The sequence below is a fragment of the Carcharodon carcharias genome, chromosome 13 (genome assembly GCF_017639515.1).
Source record: "Carcharodon carcharias isolate sCarCar2 chromosome 13, sCarCar2.pri, whole genome shotgun sequence".
In the NCBI taxonomy this organism is placed as follows: domain Eukaryota; kingdom Metazoa; phylum Chordata; class Chondrichthyes; order Lamniformes; family Lamnidae; genus Carcharodon; species Carcharodon carcharias.
In genome coordinates this window covers 82,353,713-82,367,887 of record NC_054479.1, presented here as the reverse complement: position 1 = coordinate 82,367,887, position 14,175 = coordinate 82,353,713, and the positions used below count along the sequence as shown (strand labels likewise).

The following is a 14,175-nucleotide window of genomic DNA, read 5'->3' as shown; positions in this document are numbered from 1 at the left end:
CCCTACCTGGCTATATCTTCCACCAAGTGCCTCACCCATACCGTCACCATGGTGGTGTGGCTCTTATCACCAACTGCCACCTTGGCTTGACCCCCGCCTCCACCTCTCTAGCACTTTCTCCTTCTTTGAGAATCTCACCTTGTTCCACTCCACTCACCTCTCATTCAAAATCTTCATTCTCTGTCATCTACCCAAGTGCAATAAAAAATTTTCTTACTGAGATATCTTCACTGGATTTCTCCCTCAGTCACTGCACCGAGTGACTTCTCATCCTCAGTGAGTTCAACCTCTATCTCCCCCGTGAGTTCTTATCCTCTTCTTATCCTCCCTAAATCTCCCTCCATGTAAACTCCCCAACCCATATTCATGGCCACCCCCTTGAGCTGACGCGACCTCACTACTCCCCTCGTATCAATTCCAGATAACGCCATCACTGTTGACTATCTTGTACCAATCTTCACCTACATCTGCCTTCCATGACCAAACTCCACCTCCTTCTGTATATATCCCTGGAATAAACTATCCCCCAGTTCACTTACAGTTGCACTTTCAAAATCCGAACTGTCCAGCTTTAGGTGTCCGCTCAATTTGACAACCACTGATTTACCCATCTATGCCTTCACCTCCACCTTTAATGCCCTAGTTAAACAATTACTCTCTCTCACCCTGGCTGTTCACCCTGGTATGGCCCTCATCTCCACTCCTTCAACTCCAAGGGATGCAGACTTGAAAGGATATGGCAGACACATGATTTGTCATCCACTGTCAGATCTGGCTGGACCACATAAAGTACTATCAGGGCCTGTCCTCCTCTGCTAAAACTGCTCACTATCCCAGAATCATCCTGGAATTGAAAGATAACCCCGGCTTCTTTCTTAACTGCAAACCATCTTCTAGTTATTCATTTATGCAATGTGGGATTCACTGGCTGGGACAGCATTTATTGCCCATCCCTAGTTACCCTTGAGAAGGTGGTGGTGAGCTGCCTTCTTGAACCGCTGCAGTCCATGTGATGTAGGTACACCCACAGTGCTGTTAGGAAGGGAGTTTCAGGATTTTGACCCAGCGACAGTGAAGGAACAGTGATATATTTCCAAGTCAGAATGGTGAGTGACTTGGAGGGGAACTTCCAGGTGGTGGTGTTCCCATGTGTCTGCTGCCCTTGTCCTTCTAGATGGTAGTGGTCGTGGGTTTGGAAGATGCTGTCAAAGGAGCCTTGGTGAATTCTTGCAGTGCATCTTGTAGATGGTATACATTGCTGCTGCTGTGCGTTGGTGGTGCAGGGAGCAAACATTTAAGTTGGTGGATGAGGTGCTGATCAAGCAGTCAGATGTATTCTGGATGTTGTCGAGCTTCCTAAGTGTTGTTGGAGCTGCACTCATCTAGGCAAGAGGAGAGTATTCCATCACACTTCTGACTTGTTCCTTGTATATGGTGGACAGGCTCTGGGGAGTCAGGAGGTGAGTTACTCACCGCAGAATTCCCAGCCTCTGATCTGCTCTTGTAGCCACCGTATTTATATGGTTAGTCCAGTTCAGTTTCTGGTCATGGTAACCCCCAGGATGTTGATAATGGGATAATGGGGGATTCAGTGATGGTAATGCCATTGAACGTCAAGGGGCGATGGTTAGATTCTCTCTTGTTGGAGATGGTCATTGCCTGGCACTTGTGTCGCATGAATGTTACTTACCACTTGTCAGCCCAAGCCTAGATATTGTCCAGGTCTTGCTGCATTTGGACATGGACTGCTTCAGTATCTGAGGAGTCACCAATGGTGCTGAACATTGTGCAATCATCAGCGAACATTCCCCCTTTTACCTTATCTTGGGAGGAAAGTCATTGATGAGGCAGCTGAAGATGGTTGAGCCTAGGACACTACCCTGAAGGACTCCTGCATTGATGTCCTGGAAATGAGATGATTGACCTCCAACAACCACAACCATCTTCCTTTGTGCTAAGTATGACTCCAACCAGTGGAGGGTTTTTCTCCTGATTCCCATTGACTCCAATTTTGCCAGGACTCCTTGATTCCACACTTGGTCAAATGCAGCCCTGAAATCAAGGGCAGTCACTCTCACCTCACCTCTGTAGTTCAGCTCTTTTGTCCATGTTTGAACCAAGGCTGTAATGAGGTCAGGAGCTGAGAGGCCCTGGCGGAATCCAAACTTAGCGTCAATAAGTGCCGCTTGATAGCACTGTCAGTGACACTTTCCATCACTTTACTGATGATCAAGAGTAGACTAATGGGGCTGTAATTGGCTGGGTGGTATTTGTCCTGATTTTTGTGTACAGGACACACCTGGGCAATTTTTCACATTGCTGGGTAGATGCCTGTGTTATAACTGTACTGGAACAGCTTGGCTAGGGTGTGCCCAGCTCTGGAGCTCATGTCTTCAACACTAATACCTGAATGTTGTCAGGGCCCATAGCCTTTTTGGTATCCAATGCCTTCAGCCGTTTCTTGATATCATGAGGTCTGAATCTTCCAATGCCTCTCCACTGTTGTCCAGCTGAGTGGAACTACACTTGCCTGGTTCCATTCTTATCCATTTAATCACAGCCAGGGAACCACTTGCAATGGCTTTCCTTCCTGCCCCCGCACCGTTACCTCTGGTGTCCCCCCAGGATCAATCCTTGGCGCCCTCCTTTTCGCAGCCGATGTTGTCCAAAAGTGTCAGTGATATCAACAGTGTTAGTTTTCCCATGTACACTGAAGACACCCAGCTCTACCTCACCGCCAGCTCTCTTGACTCCTTCGCTGTCATTAAACTATCAGACAGCTTGTCCCACATCTAGTATTAAATAAGCAGAAATATTCTCCCATTAAATTTCGGGAAGACTGAAGCTAGTGCCTTTAGTCTCTGTCACAACCTCTGCTCCCTAAGCTACTGATTCCATCCATTTCTCTGACAGTCTGGGGCTGAACCAGATTATTTATAACCTTGGTGACACATTTGACTCCAAGATGAGCTTTCAACCTCCAAATCATACCATCGCTTAGCCTATCAATTTCCAACTCTGTAACGCTGTCTGACTCTGCCCCTGTCTCAGCTCATCTGCTGCTGGAACACACATTCAACCCTTTGTTTCCTCTATGGGGTAGTGAGGAAAGGACTGATGGTTAAGTGTTGCCATGGATGCAAATATTGGAGTTTGGATGAGTTGAAGTTTATAGAGGTTGGTGGATAGGAACTGGCCAAGAGGGGTTTGGAATGGTTCAGTCTGGAGATGAATGGGGCACATGCTACCAACCATAAACTTGAGATCATCCAAAATTCTGCCTATGCCTTAACTGGGACCATCTCCACCCCCTTTCCGTTTCTTCCCCCTCCCTTTTGTTTTTTCCAATAATTTATATAGATTTTTCTTTTCCCACCTATTTCCATTATTTTTAAATCTATACCTTTTATGCCCAGTTAGTCTTATTCCACCCCACCCCCACTAGAGCTGTACCTTGTGTGTCCTGCCATCCATTCCTAATTATCACATTTGTTTAGATAATATCACCACCTTCAACACCTCCTTGTTCTTTTGTCTGTGACATCTTTTGATTATCTGCTCCTAACACTGCTTGCTTGTCCCTACAACCACACCGCCCCCCCAACTTCTCCCCCCGCCCCCCCCACCTAAACCAGCTTATATTTCACTCCTCTCCTAATTTCACTCAGTTCTGTTGAAGGGTCATGAGGACTCGAAACGTCAACTTTTTTCTTCTCCGCCAATGCTGCCAGACCTGCTGAGTTTTTCCAGGTAATTCTGTTTTTGTTTTGGGTATGCCTATGTTGTTTTTGGTGCCTAGGTCGATGCCGGGTGGTCCATCCAGTTTTACTCTTTTTCTACTTTTCTGTAGTGGTTTGATACAACTGAGTGACTCGCTAGGCCATTTCAGAGAGCAGCGAGTAGAGATTGCTGAGAGTCTGGAGTCACATGTAGGCCAGACCAGGTAAGGACAGCAGGTTTCTTTTTCTAAAGGACATTAGTGAATTGGAAAATAGGTAAAGCAGCAGCAAGAGACCAGTTAATCTATTTAATCATTCTGATTGAGGGATAAATGTTGGCCATGACACTGGGGAAGGAATGCGCTTCTTCCAATTCATGCAATGGGATCTTTTATATCCATCTGAAGGGGCAGCTTAATATAGGAACATAGGAAATAGGAGCAGAAGGCCATTCAGCCCCTCGCGTCTGCTCCGCCATTCAGCTAGATCATGGCTTATCTTCTACCTCAGTGCCATTTTCCCACACTCTCACTATATCCCTTGATATCTTTAATATCTAGAAATCTATTAGTCTCTGTCTTGAATATTTCATCTGGTCAGGGAGTCTAAACCATCGGGCACAGTCCCAGGATAAGTGGTCGACCATTTAGGACTGAGATGAGGAGAAATCTCTTCAATTAGAACGTTTTGAATCTTTGGAATTCTCTTCTCCAGAGGGCTGTGAATGCTCCATCGTTGTATACATTTAAAACTGTGATTGATAGATTTATAATCTCTCAGGGAATCAAGGAATGGCAGGGTGGATGGGTTCAGACAGGAAAGTGGAGCTGAGGCTGAAGATCAGCCATGATTGTATTAAATGGTGGAAGGGTTCGGGGCGCAATAGTCTACCGCTTGCTCTTATTTCTTATGCTTACCAGGATATTAACTGGATTGCAGTGGATTGATATATATTTAATAGCAGGAGGGAGGTTTGTGGCTCTGACCCTGTGAAAGGTTTCTAACTGTGCCTAGGCCTTCCGGGAGGCAACAAGGAGAGGTTAAAAGGCAAGAGTAAACAATGCAGGTCACATCTCGTACACATACTATAGTAAACTGTAAAGTGACACAAGCAGAGACCTAGTTACAGGTTTCCTGTCTGTTCTCTACCAGGGATGAAGGATGAAACAGGCCGGAAAAAAATTAGCATGAGGAAGCTTTCAATAAATGACCAGAATGTATTTAATGGAACAACTCCCACCTCCTGAGTGACTTTGACCCAGCTCTAGTAAGTATCCTCTCTTGGAAACAGACAAGGTGGCCAGTAGGAGAAACAAAAACTAAAACAGGTTCTGGAGCCTTAACTGGAGAAATTCAAGTAGTGGTAATGTCACTAAACCAGAGGCCCAGGCTGATGCTCTGGGCACATGGATTCAAATCCCACCACGGCAACTGGTGGAATTTAAATTCAATCAATAAATCTGGAATTATAAAATTAGTCTCAGTAATGGTAACCATGACAGCAATCATTGATTGTTGTAAAAACCCATCTGGTTCACTAATGTCCTTTAGGGAAGGAAATCTGCCGTCCTTACCTGGTCTGGCCTACATGTGACTCCAGACCCATAGCAATGAGGTTGACTCTTAACTGCCCTCTGAAATGGCCCAGCAAGTCACCCAGTTCGAGGGCAGTTCAGGATGGGCAAGAAGCACTGGTCTTGCCAGCGATGCCCACATCCCATGAAAGAATAGATAAAACTCGGTATGATTTACATGGAAATACCCTTTATTATTCAGCTACACTGATGTATTTTTGTATTTCCAAATTTGACAGTTGTGAAATGGTGATTAAATGTATTTGTTTGTTGCAGGTATGGAGAGTGCCATTACACTGTGGCAGTTCCTGCTGCAGTTACTGCTGGACCAAAAGCACGAACACCTGATCTGTTGGACTTCCAATGATGGGGAATTCAAACTCCTGAAAGCAGAGGAAGTCGCTAAACTCTGGGGACTAAGGAAAAACAAAACCAACATGAACTATGATAAACTGAGCCGAGCACTCCGATATTATTATGATAAGGTAGTGAACAGCAGAATGTGAAAACCATTGTCTGCCACTGATTATTAATGAAACAAAATGTTCCAAAATAGAACCTGAAGTTTGGAAGATTTGAATTCAAAGTGTTCAAAACCAGATCTATCTCACAAAGGAGTTGAAAGGAAGAGATTTGGTGGCAAAGTATATTAGGGATTGGGTGGGATACAGTATATTGGAGATGGGGTACAGCAAATTGGGATGGGGTACAGTGTATTGGAGATGGGGTACAGACCATAAGACCATAAGACATAGGAGCAAAAATTAGGCCATTCGGCCCATCGAGTCTGCTCCGCCATTCAATCATGGCTGATAAGTTTCTCAACCCCATTCTCCTGCCTTTTCCCCGTAACCTTTGATCCCCTTACCAATCAAGAACCCCCCCAGCCCCCCCCTCAGCCCCACCTTAAACAAGCTTATATTTCCCTCTCCTTGTAAAGAAAGATCAGTTCTGTTGAAGGGTCATGAGGACTCAAAACGTCAACTCTTTTCTTCTCTGCCGATGCTGCCAGACCTGCTGAGTTTTTCCAGGTAATTCTGTTTTTGTTTTGGATTTCCAGCATCTGCAGTTTTTTGTTTTTATTTTTAAGAACCTATTTATCTCTGTCTTAAATACACTCATTGACCTGGCCTCCACAGTCTTCTGTGGTAATGAATTCCCTAGATTCACCACTCTCTGGCTAAAGAAGTTTCTCCTCATCTCTGTTCTAAAAGGCCTTCCCTTTACTCTGAGGCTGTGCCCTCAGGTCCTAGTCTCTCCTACTAATGGAAACATCTTCTCCACGTCCACTCTATCCAGGCCTTTCAGTGTTCTGTAAGTTTCAATCAGATCCCCCCTCATCCTTCTAAACTTCATCAAGTATAGACCCACAGTCCTCAAACATTCCTCATATGTTAAGCCTTTCATTCCTGGGATCGTTCTCGTGAACCTCCTCTGGACCCTCTCCAGGGCCAGCACCTCCTTCCTGAGATACGGGGCCCAAAATTGCTCATAATATTCTAAATGTGGTCTGACCAGAGCCTTATAAAGCCTCAGTAGTATAAGAGTATCGGGGATGAGTGGAGTATTTTGGGACGGGGTACAAGATATTGGGGATGGGCTACAGAATATTGGGAAGGGATGTTGTAGCTTGGGATGGGGTACAGTATTTTGGGAAATGGGTGCAATATATTGGGAAGGGATGCTGTATTTAGGGATGGGATGAAGTATTTTGGGAAGGACCACAGTATTTTTTGAAAGGGTATAGTATGTTGGGGATGGGGTGCAACCGTGCTTCCCAAACCGTATCCCACTGGGATCCCAGTTTCAAAATTTCTGTGACTCCTCAGTGGGAGCTGTGAGAGTAGGTAGGATGATGGATGGAATTGGAGACCTGTGAGAGCAGGGGGAGGGTGTAGGGGCAGAGTTTTCATTCTTCACATATTTTTTAAAACTTTTCAGTTTGTTTTCTGGGGCAGGAATCAAGCCTGAAGCAATGGCCACCATGAAAATAATATGAGGATTTCAAGGGCACTCACAACTGTTAACATGCAGTTAGGGCTCAGTGGCAGTCATGGGGTCGAGACCCCTAGTTTGGGAAGCTTGGGGTTGAGTATATTGGGATGGGATGAGGTATTTTGGGATGTGGTACAGTATATTGGGGATGGGGTACAGTATATTGGGGATGGGGTTCAGTATATTGGGGATGGGGTACAATATATTTGAGATGGGGTACAGTATATTGGGTATGGGTACAGTATTTTGGGAGGGGTATAGTATTTGGAGTACAGTTTTTTAGGATGGGGTGCAGAATATTGGGGATGGGGTACAGTACATTGGGGTGGAGTACAGTATTTTGCAATGGGGGGTTCAGATGATTGGGGATATGTTCATGTGAGATGTGTGCATGTTTCTACATACGCCATTGGGAATGAGATTCCGGTCTGTTGCTCCGGATGGTGAGTTTCCTAATTTTGGCATGGTGCATTGTGCTGTGGTTATTTTCCCCAAGGAGGGAGGAAGAAATCGAAGGGGGAATTCTTTCCCGATCAGCCATTTACTTTTCATCCTGATTTGGGAGATTGGGCGTAGAGTGAAAACATATCCTGTCACTCATGCAAGGTGTCGGGAGACTCAACAAAGGGAGAGGATAAAACATCTTTGAGGTGGATAAAGGCAAAGTACTGCCGATGCTGGAAATCTGAAACAAAAACAAAAAATACTGGAAAAACTCATCAGGTCTGACAGCATCTGTAGAGAGAAAGACAGAGTTAACGTTTCGAGTCCATATGACTGAAGAAGAGTCTGAAGAAGAGTCACATGGACTCGAAATGTTAACTCTGTCTTTCTCTCCACTGATGCTGTCAGGCCTGCTGAGTTTTTCCAGCATTTTTTATCTTTAAGTTGGAGTCTGAGTTCCAAAGGAAAGGACTACTTGATGGTTTTTTGACAGATATTGACAGTATTGGAGAACATAAGAATTAGGAGCAGGTCAACCAGCCCCTTGAGCCTGCTTCACCATTCAATAAGATCCTTATTTAACTTGTACATCAACAACACAATCCCACCTTATCCCCATATCCCTTGATCCTTTAAGTGTCCAAAATCTATTGATCTCTGTCTTAAATATACTTAATGACTGAGCTCCGTGTGATAGAAAATTCCAAAGATTCACAACCCTTTGAGCGAAGAAATTTTTCCATGAAGAAGGTTTTCCTCAGCTCAATCCAAAATAGTCACCCCTTATTCTAAGACGTGATACTTATGGGCTGAATTTTCCCAGAATTGCACAGTGTGTTAGCAGTCGGGTAAAATGGAGTCCTACCTGCCGGTGAAAATGGTGGGTTTTCACGCCATATCTTCCCGTGCCTGCCTCATTATTTATTCACTCCCGTGAAACATGCTGTTTCCATGGCGGACAGGCTCTCAGTTGCCCACTTGCCATCACCCTGCTGTTGCCTCATGCCGGCCACCATCTTTAAAAAGCAGCCACCAGCAAAGTGCTCATTGCCACCAGCTCACCACCGCTGCCTGGGAGACATGGCCAGCAAAGGCAAAAAGACTGCAGCTCCCCCCTTCAATGACGGGTCCCTCGAGCGACTGCTGGATGCCGTGGAGGCCCGCCAGGATGTGCTCCACCCCCGCTCTGGCCGCAGGATGGGCAGCAATGTCACCAACCTGGCTTGGGAGGCGGTGATTAGCACCAATACCCTTCAGAAGAGGACAACCACTCAGTGCCGCAAAAGGATGAATGATCTCCTCCGCACTGCCAGAGTAAGTCATTTTTTTTCATCACTCACAGCTCACACACTCACAAACCCATCAAACATCCACAGGGCCCTCACTCACTGCCAGTGCAAGGAACATCACCATTCACTCTCTCACACACACCATCATTATCCTCATCCCATCCATGGGACCACTCACACCCACACAAGCCAGGCATACTTATCAGGCCTGGCAGGCATCCTGATACACTCTCCTCATCTCTATCCATGCAGGACAAACTGGCTCACAACAGGAGAGATAGGTCACAGACAGGTGAAGGGATGCCAGAATTCAAAGTTCTCACAGAATTTGAAAACAGAGCCATCCAGCTGGCCGGCAATGACCGGGACCAGTCCTGTGCTGACAGTGAGGTTGGCGCTGCTCTACCAAGTGAGAATCCAGCAGTGCAACATCCATCGGACAACCATGCTGTGAGTGACATGTCCTCTTTCACAGGTCACTGCCATGCACTAATTATCTCCCTTTGCTTTCACAGGCACATCTGCCAAACAAGCCTGAAGAAACCTTCGAAGAGGAATCTGAAGGCACACTCCCTGAAGTCCTGTCACAGCGCTCACCCACACCCTCCACCAGTGCAGACACACACCTCGGTGGGACCTAGTTTTACAGTAGCCTCGGGGTCACAATCTGGTGAGCACATTGCACTGTCTGATCCACAGCAGGCAGAGGGAGGGACTTCCCAGGTCCCCAGCACTCCGAGGACTGCTGGAGGCCAGAACATTGCTGGGTCCGAGTCAGGTGATGAGCCTCCAGACTCGGTCATGTCACAGTTGCTGGAGCTGCAAAGGCAAGCTCGGGAACATCAGGACGAGATGTCCACTGCACTCCTCAGATTGCAAGGCATGATGGAGGAGTCCATCCATCTTCAGGCTGAAGTGATAGCTTCGGCATTGCAAAGCACCGAGGTCAACACTGGCAGGGTGGCGGTTGCCATGGAGACCTTGGTCCAGGATGTCACTTCTGTGCTGCTGCACAGGCTCAACTCCATCGCTGATGCCATAGTTGGCCTCCAACAGCATGTATGTGAGAGGGGTGCTGGGCAACTCGATCTCATTCCAGCTACCCCTTCTGTTCATGGAGTCAGCCAGGGGCCCTTGGGCATCCATGGGGAGGAGGATCAACAGGTCCACGCCTGCTGATCCACCCAGGTGACTGTGGTGGTGACCAGCCCATCTGACTCCCCTCTTCCTGTGACCTCTGCAGGTCCAGCTTCACAGGCCGAGGAGAGTGCCACTGCCACACAGCAGGACCCCGAAAGCAGGCCAGGGCCCTCTAGGTCTTGGCCCTGCAGAGGACGCCTGCCTCCACCTCCAATATGCTTGTCCAGGGAGCATCAAGACATAGCGGTAGGGTTAGGACAGTTAAAGAAAAGTAACTGCATGGGTGTTGGTCACTTGTCCATACTGTTCATTATTGTCAATAAACTCCCGAGAATGTCTCCCTGCCTATGGCTCCTTGTTCTGATGAGCAGTGTTCTTGGCACTCGGATGTGAAATCTTTCTGTACAAGATAAAGGCAGGTGTCTCAGTCCAGGGCCTCTTCCCTGTGCTCTGTGCAGCCTTCAGACCAAAGTGATGGTCCAGCCTCAGACTCCCTAGAAACGTTACTGATGCCTGCACCTCGACTGCCAGAATGTAGTGGGCAAGTCACAGAGTTCCATCATTCTCTCTGTGTGCTCTCAGCACTCTTAAGGTGGGGCTGGCCCCCATCACACTAGTATCAACGACCAGTGACACTGTGCACCAGCTCCTGAAGGGCTGAGGTGCTGAAGGCGGACACAGCATCAGATGTGTCTAAAGTTTCACGGCAGTATCTCTGAGGTGGCCTTGATCATGGAGTGCAAGCAAGCTGCCTTTGGCCAGACAGGGGTCAGACATTCTCAGAGGCTGTGTGAAGATTCATGGAGTGTCCTCACTGCATGTCGTCATCATCCTCCACAAATCTGGCAGCTGTTAGGGCCTCCCGAGTGTGCCTGCCTCGTCTAGCCAGAACGAGGACCTCATCCCCGTTGTCGTCACCACCGAGGACCCCCTCACCCTCTTCCCCATCAGCGTCCTCCTCATTGGAGGAGACCTCCAGCTCCCCAATCTCCTCCTTAGCCGGCGGCTCTCCCTGTTGTAGTGCCAGGTTGTAAAGGGCACAGCAGACAATGATGATGTGTGACACCCTCTGCGGACTGTATTGCAGGGCTCCACCGGACCGGTCCAGGCACCGGAACTTAATCTTCAACATTCCGATGGTTTGCTCCACCAAGTTGCGAGTTGCAGCATGAGCCTCATTATTGCGTCGCTCTGCTGCAGTCTGAGGCCGCCGCACGGGTGTGATCAGCCATGTCCTCTGCAGGTAGCCCTTGTCCCTGAGGAGTCAACCCTGCAGCCCCTGTGGACCCTGGAAGACTCCAGGGATCTGTGACTGACTGAGGATGTAGGCATCGTGCACACTCCCTGGAAACCTTGCGCACACCTGCAGGATGCGTTTCTGGTGGTCGCACACCAGCTGCACATTCAGTGAGTGGAAGCCCTTGTGGTTGATGAATGTAGTGATGGAGATTTGAGCGCCACATGAGCGCAGTCAATCGCACCCTGCACCTGTGGGAATCCTGAGATCAGGGCGAATCCAATGGCTCTTGCATCCTGGCTGTCCAGGTCCCGGGCGAAATGCACAAAGTTGCCACGGAGAAGATGGCATCCGTGACCTCATAAATGCAGTAAGTGGCAGATGTGAGCCACCAGGTCCCTAGACATGCGCAGTCGTCGGCGACACTGGTTCTCAGTCATCTGCAGCAATGGCAGGTGGTGTCTATAGACCTTGGGTGTCGCTAGGCGCCGACCAGCCACGGCTCACTGTCGCTCCTGGGCAGTGTGTGTAGCCCCAGCTGCCCCTTCTTCAAGAGGTTACTGCTCCTGCCATTGCGCAGACAGGAGCCACGGTCACTCTCTCCTCCGTCTTCTCTCACTGTAGGTCATCAGGCAAACAGCTAGGTCACCAGGATCCATAATCCTGATGTGGTCCTCCTGCAGCATGAAAGAGAGAGATGGCTGTTCTTAGCACCTTTCCTGCCCCTGTGTGACCATCCTTAATGCTTCCCGGAGAGCACTGGTCACCCCTCGGATGGCCAGTGATGAGTGCGCTGCATGGCTGCCCTGTCAACCTGCGACATGGGGGACACTGGTCCAAACTGGGATGCTGAGATTGCAAGGGGCTGTGAGCGCCTCCAGCAGTGACTGCTACATGGCCAGTGTTGGCCAGGAGATTGTACAACGTGCGCCACCCAACTGTCCCACGGTCCAGTAAAGTGGTGGAGGACTCACAGTCTGTACCAGTGGAGGTGGGGGGGTTAAGGTGTAGAGCGCTTGGTGACCCTTTGGTGCCTCCACGTTGCTTGCCTGGGTGGGCAGGCTAGAGCCTGACCCCAGTCATATCACCATGGCTGCGCCTGAGGTGTGGTCAGTTTATGCAAGTGTCCCTAATGTGTGGCCACTTCCCTCGTTTACCCTGCCCCCACTTCGATTGCTTGTGTGCGGAATACAGTACCAGGGCAGCAGTTGACTGCCTCCCACCCCACCAGCATTAGCCTCCGAGGCTGACCAACACTTTCCCCCAGACACCCCCCACCCCTCAGCACTCACCTGTGGGGCCAGGCATCAGCTGCCCCCGCCCCTTGGTGCCTCTGAGGCCTGTAAGCATTGGACGAGATGTGGAGAATGCTGCTGCTCACTCACCTCGGTTTCCCCAAAGTGAAGGCCGCCAAGTGTACGTTGCCTGTGTGCTGTTGTGAAACACATCGGCGTGCTTTCCCGCCAATGTGGACAGACGATACGGCAGGGATCCAACTTCCTGGAGGGATGGCCTTTTAATTAAATGCTGATGTATTGCAATTAGTTCCCCGCTGACTGATGGCAGGAAGCGTGGCCTGCCGTTGGTGGGCTGAGCGGAAGATCTCGATCTGCCTTCATGCCGTCATGAAGTGGGTCCCATGAAGTGGGTCCCACCATATTTTCTGCACACGCCACCTATCAGCCTCACTGCCAGCGGGCTTGGAAAATTCCGCCCTATGTCTTAGAGCCCCCAATCAGGAAAAGCAATCTCTCAGTGCTTACTCTGTTAAACCCACTAAGATTTTTAAGTTTCCATGAGATTTGCTGCCCTCTGCTGTCTGCAGTCACACTCTCACCGTCTGGAGGTAACACTGCACCCCAGCTGAGGTGAGTTCTTTTAGTAAGTTTTTTTTTGAAAACTGCTCCTTGCAATCTCTAAAACCAAACAGAAATCTTTCTTCTTTAATCTCTGACTAAATAGAAAAGATTGCACAAAGTAATTTGCTGCCAAAGGCTTTATTATTAAAGTGGGGAAGAAGCCAGGTTAGAAATACTTCTATTTAAGTTTCAATCATTTATGGAATGAAGTAATCTGAAACTAACAAACTGAAGAAAAAATTCTCAACAAATAGATTGGAACATATTTCTACAGACACTGAAGAGGTTGTTATATGGGCCAGCCTAAATACTGATCATCTGTAATAATGTTGGTGCTGGAGGTTAGCTCTGGTTCCGGGGTTTAAACCCAGCTCCTGAATTATGAAACTGTCCTCTTTGTGCTGACTGTAAGAATCGTTGTCTGCAATGGTTTTGAGAAGGTTCAGACCCTGAGGTGGGTCATTGGGCCCACTGCAAATAACTGGCGTTGATTAGCAACCCACATTCTGGCTGGTGTGGGAAATGGAAAAATAAACTAAACTAGTGTAGTAGGGGGCAGTCTTTTGGTGACAGGGACCAGGACTTGTTTGGGAGTTTTAACCTCCTCTAGGTGTGCTGCGCCTCACCTGGGAGTGCTTGATGCAGCCTCTTATTCTTCACCTTGATAAACACACAAGCAGGCAGCAAAGTGGCCTGTCTATCTGTTCATTCGGGAATCCAAAACTACTTTTAGCACTTTTTATTCATCTGCAGGATATGGACATTATTGGCAAGGCCAGCATTTATTGCTCAACACTCATTGTCCTTGTATACAACTGAGTGGTTTGCTGGGCCATTTCAGAGGCAGTTAAGAGTCAACCACATTGCTGTGGGTCTGGAGTCACGTGTAGGCCAGACTAGGTAAAGCTGGCAGATTTC

At 48.2% G+C, this 14,175-nt stretch overlaps 1 protein-coding gene across 4 annotated transcripts in view; it reads left to right on the top strand.

Moving 5' to 3' along the window:
* Positions 1-14,175, top strand: part of elk3 (ETS transcription factor ELK3) — a 52,440-nt gene that overhangs the window by 20,778 nt on the left and 17,487 nt on the right. For 2 of the 4 annotated variants that reach the window (XM_041203345.1, XM_041203342.1), the window contains exon 2: positions 5,570-5,778. In XM_041203345.1, coding sequence (XP_041059279.1) covers positions 5,572-5,778 — 207 coding nt within the window. In that variant the 5' untranslated portion in view covers positions 5,570-5,571. Of the gene's footprint in view, positions 1-3,850; positions 3,944-4,871; positions 4,987-5,569; positions 5,779-14,175 lie in introns of all 4 variants that reach the window. The other 2 variants (XM_041203343.1, XM_041203344.1) reach the window with 2 other exon arrangements.